This window comes from Cheilinus undulatus, linkage group 2, assembly GCF_018320785.1.
Source record: "Cheilinus undulatus linkage group 2, ASM1832078v1, whole genome shotgun sequence".
Taxonomy (NCBI): Eukaryota; Metazoa; Chordata; class Actinopteri; order Labriformes; family Labridae; genus Cheilinus; species Cheilinus undulatus.
In genome coordinates this window covers 43,705,529-43,722,738 of record NC_054866.1, presented here as the reverse complement: position 1 = coordinate 43,722,738, position 17,210 = coordinate 43,705,529, and the positions used below count along the sequence as shown (strand labels likewise).

Below are 17,210 nucleotides of genomic sequence, written 5' to 3'. Positions count from 1 at the left end.
TTTTTTTAATGTACACACTTTACGAATTTGACGCCTGCAACACATTCCAAAAAAGTCAGGACAGAAACATATTAATCACTGTGCTAAATCACCTTTTCTTCTCACAACACTCTACAAGTGTCTGGAAAATGCAAACACTATTTGCAAAAAACTGAAAGTGGAATTCTTTCCCTTTCTTGCTTGATGTACATCTTTAGTTGCTCAGTGGGGCAAAATTTCCATTGTTGTATTTTATGCTTTATAATGCATCACACATTTTCAACAGGAGACAGGTCTGGACTGCATGCATTGTCAGACTAGTCCCTTATTCAGTCATGCTGTTGTAACTAGTAAAGAACGTGGCTTGGCATTGTTTTGCTGAAATAAGCAGGGGCAACCATGAAAAAGATGCCATCTAGATGGAAGCATGTTGATCCAAAACTTGTCTTCACCTCTCAGTATAAATGAAGTGGTGTTGTTAATTTATGGCTTTCACTTTGCCGGGCAGGGTCTTAACCTACATTTGTAAATGAAGAGACTCATATGTTAACTGACAGTGGATCTCCAAAGTGTTCCTGAGTCCATGTTGTAGTAACTATCACAGAACGATGCCAGTTTCTAATAAAGTGCTGCTTGAGGGGTCGGAGGTCACAGGCATTCAATCTTGGTTTTCAAGCTGGCATTTACATGCAGGGGTTTCTCAGGTTCTCTAAATCCTTTGATGATATTACAGACTATAGTAGGTCGGCAGTATCAGTCAATTACACTTCTACATACAATTTTATAACTGAGTAATGAAAAAAACCCAAATAGCTCGACTGCCACAAAGCATGCCATGACTCATGACCAAGGGTGTTGGGTTGAAACATGAAACTTATGGAGTTATTGTTTATTTTTCCAACTAGTTAAAAACATACTGTTGAGGCAAACCGCTCTGTTAAACAAATTAGATGCTCAGCCAAGCTGCTTGAGGCTCTAGTTCAACTTTACTGTAAGGAGGTAAATATGGAGCGTGTGCCATGAAATGAGTTAGAGCGCTCTCTACCTGATAAAAAAAAAAAAAAACACAACACAGACCTCATGTCTAAGTAACACCAAGTCATATTCCCTGCATTAGTGAAAATACAAGTGTTAATATCGGCATCTATCAGCCAACCTTTCACTGATTAACGATTATTTTTAATGGGCTGTAATCGTCCAATTAAATTGGCTGGCAGATCAATCAATCAAAGAACTCTAAACTCCCTATTACTGTGCATACAGGTAAGCTGTTCATGATCCAATGTACTTTTAGCTCATGCCTTCTTTCACAAAGTGGAGAAATTTGCACGAGCGTTGACAGTGAAAATAAATGGTAATATCAACTGTTACCAGTCAACTGTCTTACCTGTGGGAAGTTTCAGTTTTTATTTTATTTTTTTTTACCATTCCACTACTTTTAAAGCCTATTCTGCTCTGTCTCAACTTTTTTGGAACATTTTTCAAGCAGCCAATTCAAAATATGTGTATATTTAAAAACAATGAAGATAATCAGTTTGAACAGAAAATATCTTGACTTTGTGCTGTATTCATTAAAGTATGGGTTGAAAAGCATTTCCAGATCACTGTATTTTATCCTTATTTTACACAACGCCCCAATTTTTTTTTTGATATTAGATTTTATACTAAAGCCGAGCAGGAAGGAAAAATATCAGAGAGCTAAAGAAATAAACAAAAGCAGTCACTCCAGTTAACTGTCTGAGTGTTGTCAGTTTTATTTACCTGCTAATGGCACACGCTGGCAAAGATAAACCACAGGAGGCTCCTCTGGGATTATTATTGTAATGTGTCTAAAGGCCTGGCATTGGTCATGTTCTTGAAACCCTGCCACTCTTTCTAACTCGAGCTCCAGTCCAGCTTTGATTGAAAAACAGATCCGAATATCACACACAGCACGCCTCCCATAAACCCCCACAATACAGAGGAGGCTTATATAATAGGACATATCTTTGGCCTCATACAACAAACAGCAGACAGGCAGTGGATGCATGTCATCTTTCCCTTAGCAGAAAATGCATTTACTTGGGAAATGAAGGGGAGACTTTCAATTTCTTAAAACCTATTTCTTGTCAACACTGGTGGTTAAATATTTTATGAGCCAGAGTGTGGAGTGGCTCAAGGGAGCTGCCTGTAAGGAGGTTTTCACGCCACTCTGACTGATGAGGGGATATTTCCCGAGCTGCTGTCCCATATGCTGTAACCCGATCATACACCCCCCTCTCTTTAGACAGTCAGGCAGCTGTCAATTGTGCTTGGCTGACACAGCCGCCACCAGCAAAAAAGACACTAAAATACAGCCACGGGAGCAAGCCATGGATTTGAACCAGCACAACACATATCTATTTTTAAATATTTGAGCCTGTATTAGAACTATAATGCCAACTTCTATTAGCGATAGCTTCACTCTTTGCTCATACCAGCATGATGCCTGTCTGAAGAAAAGTAATACGTCACTATTTGAAGTCCCTCTCAGATTTGAACCGACTGTCATAGTCAAAGACTTGATAAAGCTTTCTGGGGCTGCTAACATCCTTGAAATGTGTTCAAGTGATCTTGTTTCAAGACATGGCTTCCCTCTATTTGAGTTTGAACTCTGCAGGGGATGAGGAAGAGATTTTCAAGTCCTGAAAACAGAAAACGAGACACATTTCTGAAACAGCAAGGGCTCAAGGCCTTGGTATAAACAAATTAATGCATACTTGAACGGGGTCAAACTCTTGTCCTTTTGTATGATGATATAAAGATAAAAGATGCGGCAGCTATAAAGCCGAACGCTGCAGATCAAATTAAGACAGAATTGTGCTGCAGAACGCTCACTGCACAGATGGCATTGCAAGATAACAATGACCTCATCAACGAAGAGAGAGAAAAATCTGCCATTTTTTCAACAAGAACAGGTGAGGTACAGCAAAAGTAATGACCACTACGGTAAGGCTTCTCCTGAGGAACTCTGCTTCTAAGTGAGGGGATGGGGAGTGTTTGAAGTAGGAAGCTATGTGCCCTGGATGAATTTTTAATGGATGCTTTTTACTGTCTGAGTGTCTCTGGCAGTGCTTGTGCGATTTGTCATCGTTGTAGAGCTGCAGTCAGTCTGCCTGTGTCCTGGCTGTCTTGGAGCTGGGATGCTGAGGATCTATAGGCGCTTGTGTTTGTGTGTGCGTGTTAGGTTGGCAGCAAGCACAGGTCATGAGGCAGGAGTTCCCCTGAGGCTGGAAATGGGCAGCTGCAGGCTTTGCCCCCCTGCACCAGATTCATCATTTCATACACTCAGAAGGATTCTCTGCTGGTATGACAGGCCCCCATAGGACAGGTTTGCTCACTTAAAACACACCCAACGGGGCAAGAAACAAAATAGTACAAGTGCAAAGGGCAAGTCTTATGATGAAGTACTAGCAGTGCTCTTTGCGTGATAATATGACCAAAACAAAAGCGTTTAAGATAACACAGAACTTACACAATCTAGAGTTTTATCTGTTGTAAGAAATTACTGTTAAGGCCACTGTGGACTTGCGGATGAGGACAAAATGATTAGCCTCCAAGATGAAAATGTCACTTTTTTAAAGTATTTGCCTAGTGCTGTTAAACAGAGCAAAGGCCTTTTTTGTAATCACAGCTTTCCAAACATCCTACTTTTATTTTAGATGCTTACATTATTCAACTCACACATAGAAACAAAATTATTTCACAAAAACTACCAGGGTCAAAATGATCAGCCCCTTTGATGCTAATAGTTGTGTCTCCTTTTTGGCTGCCTGTAGTTTGTTGTAATTCTAAACAAATCTCAGACACGTCTCCTGAGGAATCCAATCCCATTCTCCTTTGGCTAATTTCTCAAGCTCTTCCAGATTTGAGGATCCTCTGCATGGACCTTGGTCTTCAGTTCACCAATTTTCAATGCATTTCTACTGCATTTTAAAATTCCACTATTTTGCATTAAAAACTGTTTTTTTGCATCATTTTGGATGTTTTTGCTGTCTCTTACTGAGGATAATTGACTTTCTGTTTGCATACAGGCCTGCTTTTTTACCTAAATCGAAGATTTTAATTTGAACCCTATCGTGTCACATACTTTTTCTTGCAACTGTAAGTTAGAATGGAATCAATAACGGTAAAAATAGACTACACTTCCCAATTTATAATAGACATTTTTATTTTGTTAGTTGGGCTTCATTCTGAAATTTATTTGAGTCTTTATTCATAAATCTGCTCTGCATGCCAGTGTTGAAACTGTCCAAATGTTCCACATTCTGAAACAGCTTTTCTGTCCAGTCATGTGCTCAACCAGGCGAAGCTCATGATGAAGTTCAAGAGAAAATCTGGGTTTTAATTTTTTCAAAAACTAGATTTTTCATTTTATTGTCCAGGCCTAGCCTGCAGTGTTAATTTCATTGACTAAAGCTATGACTAAAAATGTTCGTCAACAGTCTTTTCTTCCAGGACAAAAACTAGACTAAGTGTAACAAAATCAGATCTGTGATGACTAAAACTGACGAAAAGAATGTTTAGTTTTCGTCAAGATGACTAAAATGTAATTTAGCTTTAGTCAGATATTAAAAATCCATGATATTTCTCAACTGTGGGTAAAACTGTCAAAGAAGATTGTATCTGAATCTCTTTTGCCTTTTAGCTGTAGAAAGCAGGGACCCCAGGTTTGGCAGGATGTATAGAACACACTACCATGATTTGGTACCAGATTTAGGCAAGAGAATAAACGCTGGGACTAAAAGTCAGAACTAAACTGTGAGGCCTTTTTGTTGACTAAAACTAGACTATGGTTAAAAACAGTAGAAATGACTAAAATGTGACTAAAACTTAAAGACATCTAATCAAAAGACTAAGACTAACATTAAAAATGGGTGTCGAAATTAACACTGCTAGCCTGAGGTTGAAACCATCTGACAGACGAGGGAAGGAGAACAATTAAAAAAACACTAATATATTCTAATAAGGTCAGTATGGCTTAACAAGCAGGGATACTTTTAAAGTAAATATATGAAAAATGTTTAGTGAATGAAGTTAAAGTGTGTGAGTGACTTATAATAATACATTGTATTATTTTTCACTGAGGGTGAGCTTTGTGGCTGTTTTGTGAGTGAATAAGACAAGGCTTTAAAGGACAAAAGAATAAGCTCTTAAATCAAGAGTAGTAGTAGAGAGCATGTCAAGGAAGTAATTATAAAGCCCACAATTATTTTATGGACACACTAATTACCCAATTGAGTAAACTGATTTTTTGCATTTTCAAAGACTCTGTGTAAAACAATCTCTCTATTTTTGTTTAAAATAACTTAAATAAGGTGTACAAAATGATCAGAAGAAGTATGTTTCATCACCTCCAAAGGGAAGTCAGTGAGCCAGAAAGAGATGTGACCTCAGTGCTGTACCCTTGCCTGGGGGAGGTGTCCTGCCTGTTGTGCTGCTCTGGTACATATGTGAGTTTGCATCAGTGAACATGTGTGATTGAATTGAGAGCCAGCGAGGTTATAGTTCATTTTGATCCCCCCTTACAGCTATAGGTTGAAAGGCCTTGTGTACTATGGGCTGGACAAGACATCTCCTGTTTCCAAACGGCTCTGTACTCTAGTGGTGTATTTATTCTGGTTCCTGCTGGTTCTTTCAGCCTAGACTGACTCCCATTTACTGCTAATTTTCATTTTTATTTGTTTTTGCTTGTTAACCACAAGATAAATTGCATTTGTGATTCATGCTGGCAAGCTGAGTTTTGGGCTCCTCTCTTGAAATCAGATCCTTTGCAGCAAATTCAGAAATTTCTATATCAAATGAATTTAGTTGCAGCCTTTACATGAAGTTCAATTTATCATGAGTGCAACAAACACACACACAATTAAAACATATCATCAACTGCCATAAAAAAAATTGCACTTTTTTTGTGTTTTCTATGAGCCGTTAAGTTTTTACCGCATCCAGTTTTTATAAAGTGCATTTTTTTTGCCGTATTTCCTAATGTAGTCTCTTTGGCAGAGCTTTAAAAACACAACCTTACTTGAACTATTTCCCAGATGTAATTTATGGTAAATAACAGATACAGAAATCTTACTGACATGAGCTTAAATGAACTCAGGAAAACCATGAAATCGCAGCACAGTGCTAAACGCCTGGGGGCTCTAACTGTCTTCCTCTACCTTAGTATCCTTCGCAAGTCCTGCGAATTTAAAAGCCCCTATGATGCAGCCAATAAACAAATGTGGATCAAATCCAGATCAAAGGATACTGGATCCAGGCTAGGAGCTTCCAGCTACTGAAACAAAAGCTCACATGGAGATAAAAGCATCCTGGAGTCAGGGTCAGCCAAGGTGAATGGTGTAGGCTGAGAGACAAGAAGACACATGGCGACTGCCCGGGTCAGAAAGGTCGTACCTGAGAGATGTCCATCACAGAATCACAGCTGAGAGGTCGGGCTGAGGTCAGGTCATTGAAGCCCAGAAGAGTAGAGATGATACCGTTTTGATCAATCCGACGAATCATGGTTCCATCCACAAAGAAGATTATGCCGTACTTATCCACCGTAATGCCTGCAGATAAAAAGCCAACCAATGGGCAGGAGAGAGAAATATCCATCAGTTATTTTCTTTATCTTTAGCTTAAAGCACCACTAAATGACAATTACAGTCTATTCACTGTGATGAAAATTAAACACTAATCACTGCAATGACAACTAATGTAGGAATTGATCTTCAAATCAATATTGAGAACAATAGAAACATCAAAATGGATGAAGAGAACTGTATCTATTGATTCAATTACAACATAAATTTCATCAATAAAGCCACTTTCTGTGTGCAGTCTCAGCCTCAAACAACAATAAATGTGAGAATATCATCCTTATTTATTCTCATCTCTGCTTTATTATATCACTTCACAGTCTGCCAAATAAAACTGAAGCAGCTTTGAGCATCTAGTCTACATAAGAAACAGCAAAATAATATTCTTTTTAATATAAACATGAACCATATGATGCGTGCTGTGCTTTTTTCCCCAAACTTAACGGTTATTTCAGTTCTTGTGATCCACAGTGTCATCCCAACAGAGGACAACAGTAAACGCGCAATTTAATGACTAATGTATAGTCCAGAGACCAACAACTGACAGCCACAAAGCTTTCTGTCTGGCCCCCAAATAGATGATTGAATTCAGAAAATGTGAAGAGGCTACAAGATGTTGTGGTTTTTAGGGTATCCTTTGTCTTCAGCTGTAATAACAACCTCAAAAGCTATTTCTGATAATTTATCAAGAATGAGTTAACATTTGATCTGTTCTGACAGAAATCCACTTGTCAGCCATCATTAGCAAATACGATGCACGATAAACCCATATTCATCAGCCTAATCCAGATTGAATCTTCAGTTTTTTCTATCAACTTTGCATTTCAGGCTCTTGATGGATGCCTTTTTCCTGCCTGAGAAACAAAAGACCTGTTTCCTGCAGATGTTTTTAACCATTCATCACAGTATATGAGCATTAAACCCAGTGATGGACAACAGGAAATATGTAGCCAAATTATTTCAGTTGCCTCCATGTGGGACAGGTGCTGCAGCTCAGAGACCTCCTTGTTACAGCCCTCTCCCATACAGACCTCATGCCTACGTCCCACTGAAGAGGGTTTTACAACAATGAGCCCATCAGGTCAAAAATGTGGGAAAAGGAATTCAAGATTATTTTTCCAATTCAGTGGGGGGTATTATTTGTATTATTATTTGTATAATATAACCTTTCACCTGGTGATTAGTGACGGTACACACCTTTGGTTTCAGGGGGTTGGGCCAACCTTGTCAATAAACAACAGAAAAAGATTTTTAAAAATGCAGGTCTGTTTTTTCCCTAAAAACTGGAATCAGAGCTCGATTAGTAACTGCAAATAAATATGAACATATTTTTTCAGACATCTATGTAGTTTGTTGTATGATAATGAGTTCTTAACCTTAACAGTTATACCCCCTACTTATATGGTTTTTAAGGAAACATAATATTATATTACCTTTTAAAATGCAACCACATAGTTATTCTTGATTTAATATGAGATGTGAAAATAAAAATATGCATAGATGGACATATAACTAAGTGTGCTGTCTTAATTTAATATGAAATAAAATTCAAAAATTTACATAAAAGTACATTTCATTATCTTTTACTTTCAAAATTCTAGATTTTTCCTCTAAAATTAATATGAAATACAAACATAAAAATAAACTTATAATAGGACCAGATGACATATTTTATTTTGAAAACTAGAAGCTCACATCACGAGCTCCCCAGACATGAGCTTTTTAAAATTCCAGAAGTATTTCTTCTTATTCAGTATGAAATCTGAATAAAAAAGAACGGAAATAAGCATATAATATGACTAGTGAAAAGAAGTATTTCTTTGAATTTATTTTAAAAAACAAATATAAAAATAAACAAAAAATGCATATAAATGCGACCATGCAACGCGAAAATAAGAAGTATTTCCTCTTAATTTAATGAAATATGAATATAAAAATAAACAAAAATAAGCAAACAATGTGACCAGATGCCTTCTTTTATTTTGAAAATAAGAAGCTCACAAGCTGAAGGGATCGTGGTTCCCCGATTGCTGTTGGAGGTCCATATGGGAGAGGGCTGTATCAGAGAGGTCTGCAGCCCTACACTCTTGCGTAAGTGGGAGGCTGCAGTATAGGAACTGATTTCACTGTTAGTGCCTAAAAATTAAAGCTAATACCATAATATGTTATCTGACCAAAACATTTGTTTCATTCTAGTTCATTTGAAGGTCTGGCCCCAGCATTGCCTGTAGAGACAAGAGCTGACCTTTATACAAATGTAGTTGATGACCCCTGCTATAATCCATACATGGAGGCAACAAGATTTAAAAAGAATCCTCTAAACATAAAATACAGTGAAAATTAAACAGAATATCAGACTATTTGAAGCCTGTGGGCTATGTGTATGGTGAGTGATGGAGGTCAGAGACGAGAATTTAATGCATCAAGACTGAACAGTATCGATCTAGCCTCTGGGACTTTAGTCCCCAGCTATGAATTCTAGTCAAACTGAAAGAAAACACAAAACAAGACCCCACACAAATTTGAAAAAAAAAAAACCACTACGGATAATGAAAGCATCAGAACAATACCTCTGGGGTTTGTGAGAGTTGCCTCCACAGCTTTCCCTCCGTCCCCACAGCGGCTGTCATCGTACGGGAGACACTGATCCCCTGTGCCGGCCACCAGCTCCAGATTCTTGGCCACATCTTTCACAACATTCAGGGATTTCACCTTGAACACTTTCCTGCTGCTGGTGTCCGAAAGGTACACGGCTCCGTTCACTGGACTGGTGGCCAGGTAGTACTTATGAGCGGGGCTGTTGCTGAGAGGAGAGGAAAAGAAGCCAGAGTCAATAAAGCTGGAGGGACTACAGTGCTTTCAATAAGAAACATTGTGTAATACAATTAAAATGGATTCAAAAGCCATTTAGGGAGTCAATTTGGCACAATTACAGTTTAAACCAAGGACATGGGGAAAAAAAAGAAAAATAGAATGAAGATTAAATGTGGCAAAATAGAAAGAGATTAAACATGACATAATGGTGGAGCTCATTTACAATAGAGTCAGCTTAGTTAGAAATCCTCTGTTGTCAAAGGAGAGGGGAACTCTGTTGGTCTGTGTGTGTGTATGGACAGAAACAGGGCTGGAGTGTTTAAAAATACTGTACAGTTTTACTGATATGTTATTATTCTGTACAGCAAAGTTTATTGTGGTTTACTGGATGCTTTAATAAAAGAGAAAATCTGGATTATAGGTTGAACTGATATATAAGCCACTGTTGATTTCTGGGTTGCTCCCAGGGTGAAAAGGGTTAACCTGTCTTCCTGTGTGCCAATTTTTTGCCTTTATTTGATAGGACAGCTGAAGAGAGAGAGGAAATATGGAGAGAGAGTGGAGGAAGACATGCACCAAACAGTAATGGAATCAGAAATCAGTGCTCGACCGGTGTGTTAAAAACTTTGGTTCTTGTATATGGATACCTGCTCTACCCACTGAGCTAAACAGAAGCCCAGCCAGCACTGATTGCTGTAAAGTTGACAGACATGCAGTGAGCAAGTCTATCTTGTCTAGTCACTTCCTGCCTTTTATTGAGGAGTCTGTTCAATCAAACCAGTGCTTTACAAGCTTTATTCACTGAACAGTATATCACTCATTAATTTTTTGTGACCTAATGAGGGAGCAAAGATGCTAAAAAGTATTGCCAATGACCATTCACCTGGTCTACATCACGATGTATCACACCTGTGAAGCCGCTTGAACAGGGGTAAATATGTATAATGATGGCCACTGCATGTGAGAGCGTATGTGTCCCCAGGCCTTCCTATAGAATCACCTGGGACCCTGAAAAACCGGAGAATGGGCCCTCTCTAGCTGTGATTTACAGAATGTGTCATGTGTTGGATAAGTAGTATTGGAGCAAGCGTCATGGTTAACAGTTAGCTCATTAGGAGCCAAAAAGTGTGTCAAACTACTATTGGGTTCTGATGCTGAAATCATTGATTCGTGCTACTTTTTAACCCATTTATGCCGATTTTTCTTGTAATTTTAACCGTCTTTTGCTGCTTTTCTCCTTGCCTTCCACTTTTTTTTTTGCTATTTTTAACCCATTTGTGCAGTTTTGTTGCTACTTTCAACATTTTTTGCTGCTTTTTGTATGTGTTTAATATTTTTTTTCTGCAACTTTTAACATTTTTCTGATTTTTTGCATGTTTTCTAATTGTTTTTGCTACCTTTAATTATTTTTTTGATGCTTTTTGCTCATGATTTCCATATTTTTGGTACTTTTAACCCATTTTACCACTTTTTTGAAACTTTTTCCACATTTAACCCATTTTTGCTCATTTTATGCAAATTGTGGCCCATTATTGACACTTCTCTATGCCACTTCTTACACATTTTTGCCACATTTTACCCTCTTTTGCCATTGTTTGGCCACTTTTTGCCCAATTTTACCACTTCAACCAATTTGTTGCAGATTTTGTCCATATTTTCTGCTTTTTTGCTATTTCAAACCCATTTTTGCCGCTTTCTTAACCCATTGTTGTACTTTTATAATACCTTTAAACATTTTTCCACTTTTTTGCCCTTGTTTTTTTTCTTGTTTTTTTTTTTGTGCTGCTTTTCATCCATTTAAGCCAAATCTTTTTGCTACTTTTTAACCATTTTTGCCATTATTTGGAACTTTTTTCCACATTTAACAGATTTTTGTCCCTTTTGGCCAGTTGTAGCCATTTTTTCCCTCCTCTTTGCTAGTTTTAACCCATGTTTCCATATTTTACCACTAGGAACCCTTTTTGTCTCTTTTTATTTACTTTTGTGAATGTTTGGCCAATTTTTTTCCCGATATTGCCACTGCTTTTTGCAACTTCACCCTGTTACCCAATTATTCTGTTATTTTCAAATCTAAATTGTCTCAGTTTCTTCTTCTTTATCATCTTGCTTTCTGGTATTTGGTCACATTATGGGTTAGCTATGAAGTTAACAGTACTTTCCTAATCATTAAGTTGTGTAATCATTAAGTAGACACTAAGACACTAAGACACTAAGACATTAAGTAGTACATTGTTAACATTACCAATAAAAAGGTAATTCTTTTTAAAGGGGTTTTAAGAAGGCTATATTGTACCAAAGCATAAATAAACAAAACAGTTATTTTGTTGATTTGATAAGTTATCTTTATTTAGATTGAAAATAAAACATGGTTATCAAAGCTTAACTTAACAATAAATCATCATTTTGATGACCTCTATCTGGGCCCCAGACAGCTCTGCCCTGCATGGGCCGCCTTGTGTGCCACCATTTTTTACTGTTGCTGGTTGTACTGGTATATGAAGCAGCTACCTTTTCAGATAAATGAAAGGCATTAAAATGTGTCTGAAACACTGGATTTTAAAGGAATTTCTCCCTTATCTGTGATCCAAGAAGTCTCTGTGATAGCATCTTAAACAACATAAACCCCCAGTGTGTATACAGCAGCAGTAGCCTGGTTATTGCTTGAAGAGTACAAACAAGTCTGTTTCCCTTGGGACTTGTTTTGTGACGAACACAAATGCATAGCCGAAACAGCAATCCAAACACTCTATGCATCCATCAAGCTGTGATTCCAACACAGAAAAAAATATTCTATTAAACTTCCAACCAAGTCAACAAAGTAATCTTTCATAACCACAGGAGGTTTCCAACCTGACAGACACACAATAGAAGCAAATATAACCAATCGCACTGCAGTGGGATGTATAAAATATAGGCCTCTACTCCAGACAGAATGGGAAGAAAACATGAGAACAACAAACATGACTTTAGATGAGTCCATACGAGTAAATGAAGAGACAGAGGATACAACTTCTATTAGAAATATGCTCAACACCACAATATGTCTAGGGCATCCAGACTGTGACTAAAATAACTCTTTTTCTAGTGTAAGAATAAAGAATAAAGACTAATTAATTATATTGATTTAGTAATGAAGCCTGGTAATACTAATATGTTTACAAGTGGTTTTTCTTTTACTACTACTACTACTACAGCTACTACAGCTTCTACTAAAAAAAACATTTACACTCATCACATTTCATATGCTGATCATTGACAAGTAAGATCTGCCCATCAGCTGCCACTAACCATCATATTTAGTGTAATAAAGCAGCTATTCCAGGTGTTGGTTTTTCTACTCAGCTTTATAGTGTACTGAAAACGCCTGTAGGTGGCAGCATAACTTTAAAAGGAGTGCAAAAGTCATCCTTGTTCAGTCAAAAACTTGCTTCTCTTACTCTGTTCAAAAGAGCAGTATAGAAACTACAAAACTGAGGCATCAGCACTCAAAAAACTGTCTTTAGTAGGTGCATTTTTAGGCAAGGCGGTGGCCACAACAGGCACACTCCGACACACAGCCTTCTTCAGCTTTAACAAGTCTTTTTTTGTTGTGCACTTTGAGACGTTTATGTTGGAATATGTTCCTTTTTTGCCGTCTTTCAGCATAAAAACCTACCAAGGAGAATGCAACAATTATCCTACAGCAAAGACAAGAGAATAACACACTGCGTCTAAATATTCTAAATTGTGATTAATCTCTTATTTCTCTCATGATTAATCTCCCTTTTTGTCAAGTTTTTACATTCACACAGTTTGAGTTTCATTATACCATTCTGTATTGTCTTACACTAGGGGTAACTGAATTCCTGTTTGGATACAGATCTGCTTTTATTATGAAAGGAATTAGAATCTTTGGGTGGATGTTAAATTATGATATGAACTTAACGACAGAAAAAATGAAATTTTATGGATTGAAAAAAAAATAAAGAAACTGTAAAAGTGAAAGGTTTGACATCATAGTATACAGATGCCTTTTGACTTGTCCAGTGAGCTGCCTGTGAATTTTTCAAGTGAAATGAGACATTAGGGAGCAATGGTGGACTTATTTTACATCACTGTAGCTGCATGGACACGCTGCAGTGACTTAAACAAAATGTGCTGAAAGGGACAATAAAGCATGCAATTAATTCAATTAAAAAAGCAATATGCACTCATTATGGACATTATTTAATTGTGATCAATGCATTTTGGAGTTGAAATTGGTTGAGCTGTTATTGGGTTCTAATGTTGATATGATCTATTCATGCTACTTTTTAACCAATTTAACCACTTTTTCTACCCATTTGACACTTTTTATTAACCAATTTCTTGCTGCCTTTGTCCTTGTTTTCCACTTTTTGCTAATTTAAACCCATTTTTTGCTGCTTTTCATCCACATTCGGCCCATTTTCTGTTTCTTTTAAGCAATTTAGTTTCTTCCTTTTGCCCATGTTTTCCAGGTTTGTTTGTTTTTTGGCCCTTTACTTGTGTATTGCTGCTTTTGGCCAATTTGATCCTTTTGCTCCCCAAAGACTAATGCATCTACTGACAGCCCTAGTTCATACATATGAACTTCTTTACGAAGTTACTAAAAAAGTTAAAAGATTTGCATTATTTAGCCTGTACAACAGGCTACAAAATGAAAGAAGTCTAATAAATAAAAAGCTCTGAGTCTAAGAACAGCTGAGCTACACTATACAACCATAAATAAGCAACTGTTTTATATTTCTAAGAACACAAACACATTTCACCCTTGAGCGGCTGTATTTATTTAAATTTTTCACACATAACCTTAACTTTCTTTTCTTGAAGCAACATTTGAATACACCATGATAGCATTTTTATTTTTTCTCACCTAATAGTCATTTTACCAACTGGACTTTAAACACATTGCAGTGTAACCATGGGTTGCCTTATTTAATTAGCTTATTAGCTTGTATCCTGAGTGTTTAAAAAATGATTTCAACACTGAATTACCATTTTCCTAACCTGACACACCAGATGGATGTGCTTCACACATCCATCTGGAAAAGCTTCAATAGGAAACGTTTGAAAAAAGGCAGAGGCTTTGAAAAATCCTCGGAGTATGATTGGGTGAACGTTCTGTCTGTCACATCTCTGGGGACCAATCGGAGCAACAAAGCACGTCACGTAGCCGCTAGCAAGCTGCGCGTACACAGCTACTGAGGAATAACGCAAAACATGGCGACTATAGACATGTAAGTACTCGACTTTTGTCGTTTTTGAAAAGAAAACAACTCACTGCTGTTCTTTGTTCTTCTTTTAACGAAGAAATGTGTCAAGTTCTGATAAAACTGGCGCTTTAGCAGAATCCACGCTAATCTCTTCCTCCATAACTGCACCAGCTCTTGCTGCTGCTTGTTTACGTCACGACTCTGCTGGGCCTGAAAGTACTGCCCCTCGTAGCTGATTGGTCCTGTCACTTTCTAACCGGGCCCAAACGGTTCAGATGGGAGCTTTGCAAGACGGATTGGAAAGGATTGGATTGAAGGAAACGGGCGTATCCATCTGCTCTACAAGGTTACCATTTTCCTCAGACAGGACTAACTAAAAAATTTGGGGTATGCTGCCATGGCTGCTTTGAGTGGTGGAGGATGACTGACTCACAGCAGCAGCAGCAATTCAATCATATAATCACACCATACACAGAGCTTCTCTCAGCTGCAGGCACCAGAGTGATACATTCTGGTGATCAGTGACTAGAAGCATAATTCCAAGCAACTAATCATGCATTTTAATGGAAATCAGCTGATAATGCAATAATGATTCAAGCAAAGAAGCAGCCTAAAGTGCTTGACAAAACATGTTCAACATGTGAGGAAATCTAATATTAACTGAAGCTTTGTTAACTAAACTGAGGTTCTGATTTTTTGAATGTATTTTTAGACAAAACTAAGAATTTCTAAGTATTTTAGTAATGTAGTGGTTAGTGCCGACTTACAGAACAGAGTTAGCAGAGCAAGATACAGCACAGATCTGCCAGATCTGATAAGCATTACAGAGAAACCTGTCAGCAGGGCATCATTCAAAGTGGATTAAGACAGAATTTCAACTATAACCTTGAGGCTTCTTTTGGGGCTTATGGCATGACAGCGCCAAAGCTTATATTTTTAGATTACAACAAGAAGAAAGACCTGTGGGTCGGTGGAATTGTCAAGTCTAATATATAATTTTAAATGACAATTGACCTTCAGTGAATCAGTGATGACAGGACACTGCAGCAAACCTCAGGCGCACATGTCACAATCAGCCCACTGACCAAGCTGACTGACATGTTGGTCTACAGCACTTTCAGGTACAAGCAGCTGGCTTCGAAAAACAACTGCTGGCTTCTAGTGGGTCAGTAGCAAGCTTCAATAACTGGATTCCACTTTGCATTCTATCTGCCATGTGCAATCAGCTGATACCTTATCAGCTCTCAGTCGCATGTAGAACAGTGTTGATCCCCCACAGTGTATGAAACTATAAGGCATTATTCCCTGACCTTGACTTACGGCCATACGCTCCATCTATATTCACTGACAACATCTAGTTTGTAGAAGATAATTGGATTTTGCAGCATGCTGGCACGGCAATGGAGGGAGCGTGGTTGGAGAGGATGGGGACATCCTTAGTGGGGGGTCAATGCACACTGTAGTGAGATCACCCACCTCCCAGTCCTGTCGTTAGTTCCTACATGAAGGGGAGGCAGCCACCCGTTATATACAGTCACATGCTGTGTTTTCCCCGGTAAATCTCCTTTAAATATGCAAATGTCTTCAAGCTTTGAGAAGAACTGGACAGGGCTCTGATGTCTCGTTACTTTTTTGTCCTTGCAGCATTGATGAGTGTGTAGATCTCTGACATACTTCACAGGGCCTTTTATATTACTATTGAAAACTCTTCAGTATCTATCATAAGGATTCTGTTATGATTCCAGCATGTTTAATCAGTCTTTTTTAAATGTGTCACCCCGTGGTTTAAACGGCTTGACTTCTTATGCAACTCAAAGACGACTTTCTTCCTTCTCCATCCAGAAAGTAGCAACCTAAGTGTTTTGCTAGATCCAAACACTGTCACATTTTTTTCTGCATAAAGACACTGACATATTCAAAATTAGAAGACAGTTTGATAAATGGAAAAGAAAGCTTCTGAATGTTTCATAAATGTTGATATGGAGAGTCAGCAGTGTAGTGGTTACGTCCTAGTATCGGATGTCCAGAGGCTGTTGTCCTCAAAGCATGCAGCCAGGGTTTAAACACAGTTTCTGACTCCATCCATTGTCCTGCTGCTCCAATGAAAACATAAAAAGCCCAAAAATTAATCTGTGTGTACATTTACATACAGGCCTGCCTAGAGGAATGACTAGGCCCTCCCCTGCACAGTTGACATTATCATTAAAGCCAATAAAAGTGCTAATTATATGAATGTGTGCATGTTGGCTTAGTAGCATTAGCGCTAGCCTCTTTGCTAACATTAGCCTCCTAGGCCTGGCTCTGATCAGCTTTGGAGGAGGAATAATTAAAAAAATGAGTTTAAAATAAGACCTGTAATAATTTGTCTGAGGGCACCATTAGGCAGAGAGGAGGACTGACACAACCCCTGTCGTGCTCTGGATGAGCTTGCATAATATCAGGGGTATGGGAAAATAATGTGTTGAAAAAAATAACAATATGCACACCTTTATGGTGGGGTAAGTGGAGGATGTGGCAAATAAGCACAGCCAAGGTAATGGTCTAGGTGGTTAGTAGGGTTGCCTTAAGCTCCTAGTCATGCTGTGGATGTTCCACTGGCGGT

The 17,210-nt window shown here is 38.1% G+C and overlaps 1 protein-coding gene across 10 annotated transcripts in view; it reads right to left on the bottom strand.

The window, feature by feature from the left end:
• Positions 1-17,210, bottom strand: part of tenm4 (teneurin transmembrane protein 4) — a 330,072-nt gene that overhangs the window by 47,032 nt on the left and 265,830 nt on the right. For all 10 annotated transcript variants that reach the window (XM_041804631.1, XM_041804642.1, XM_041804649.1 and 7 more), the window contains 2 exons: positions 9,152-9,384; positions 6,397-6,551 (listed from right to left, as the gene is read on the bottom strand). In XM_041804631.1, coding sequence (XP_041660565.1) covers positions 6,397-6,551; positions 9,152-9,384 — 388 coding nt within the window. The remainder of the gene's footprint in view (positions 1-6,396; positions 6,552-9,151; positions 9,385-17,210) is intronic.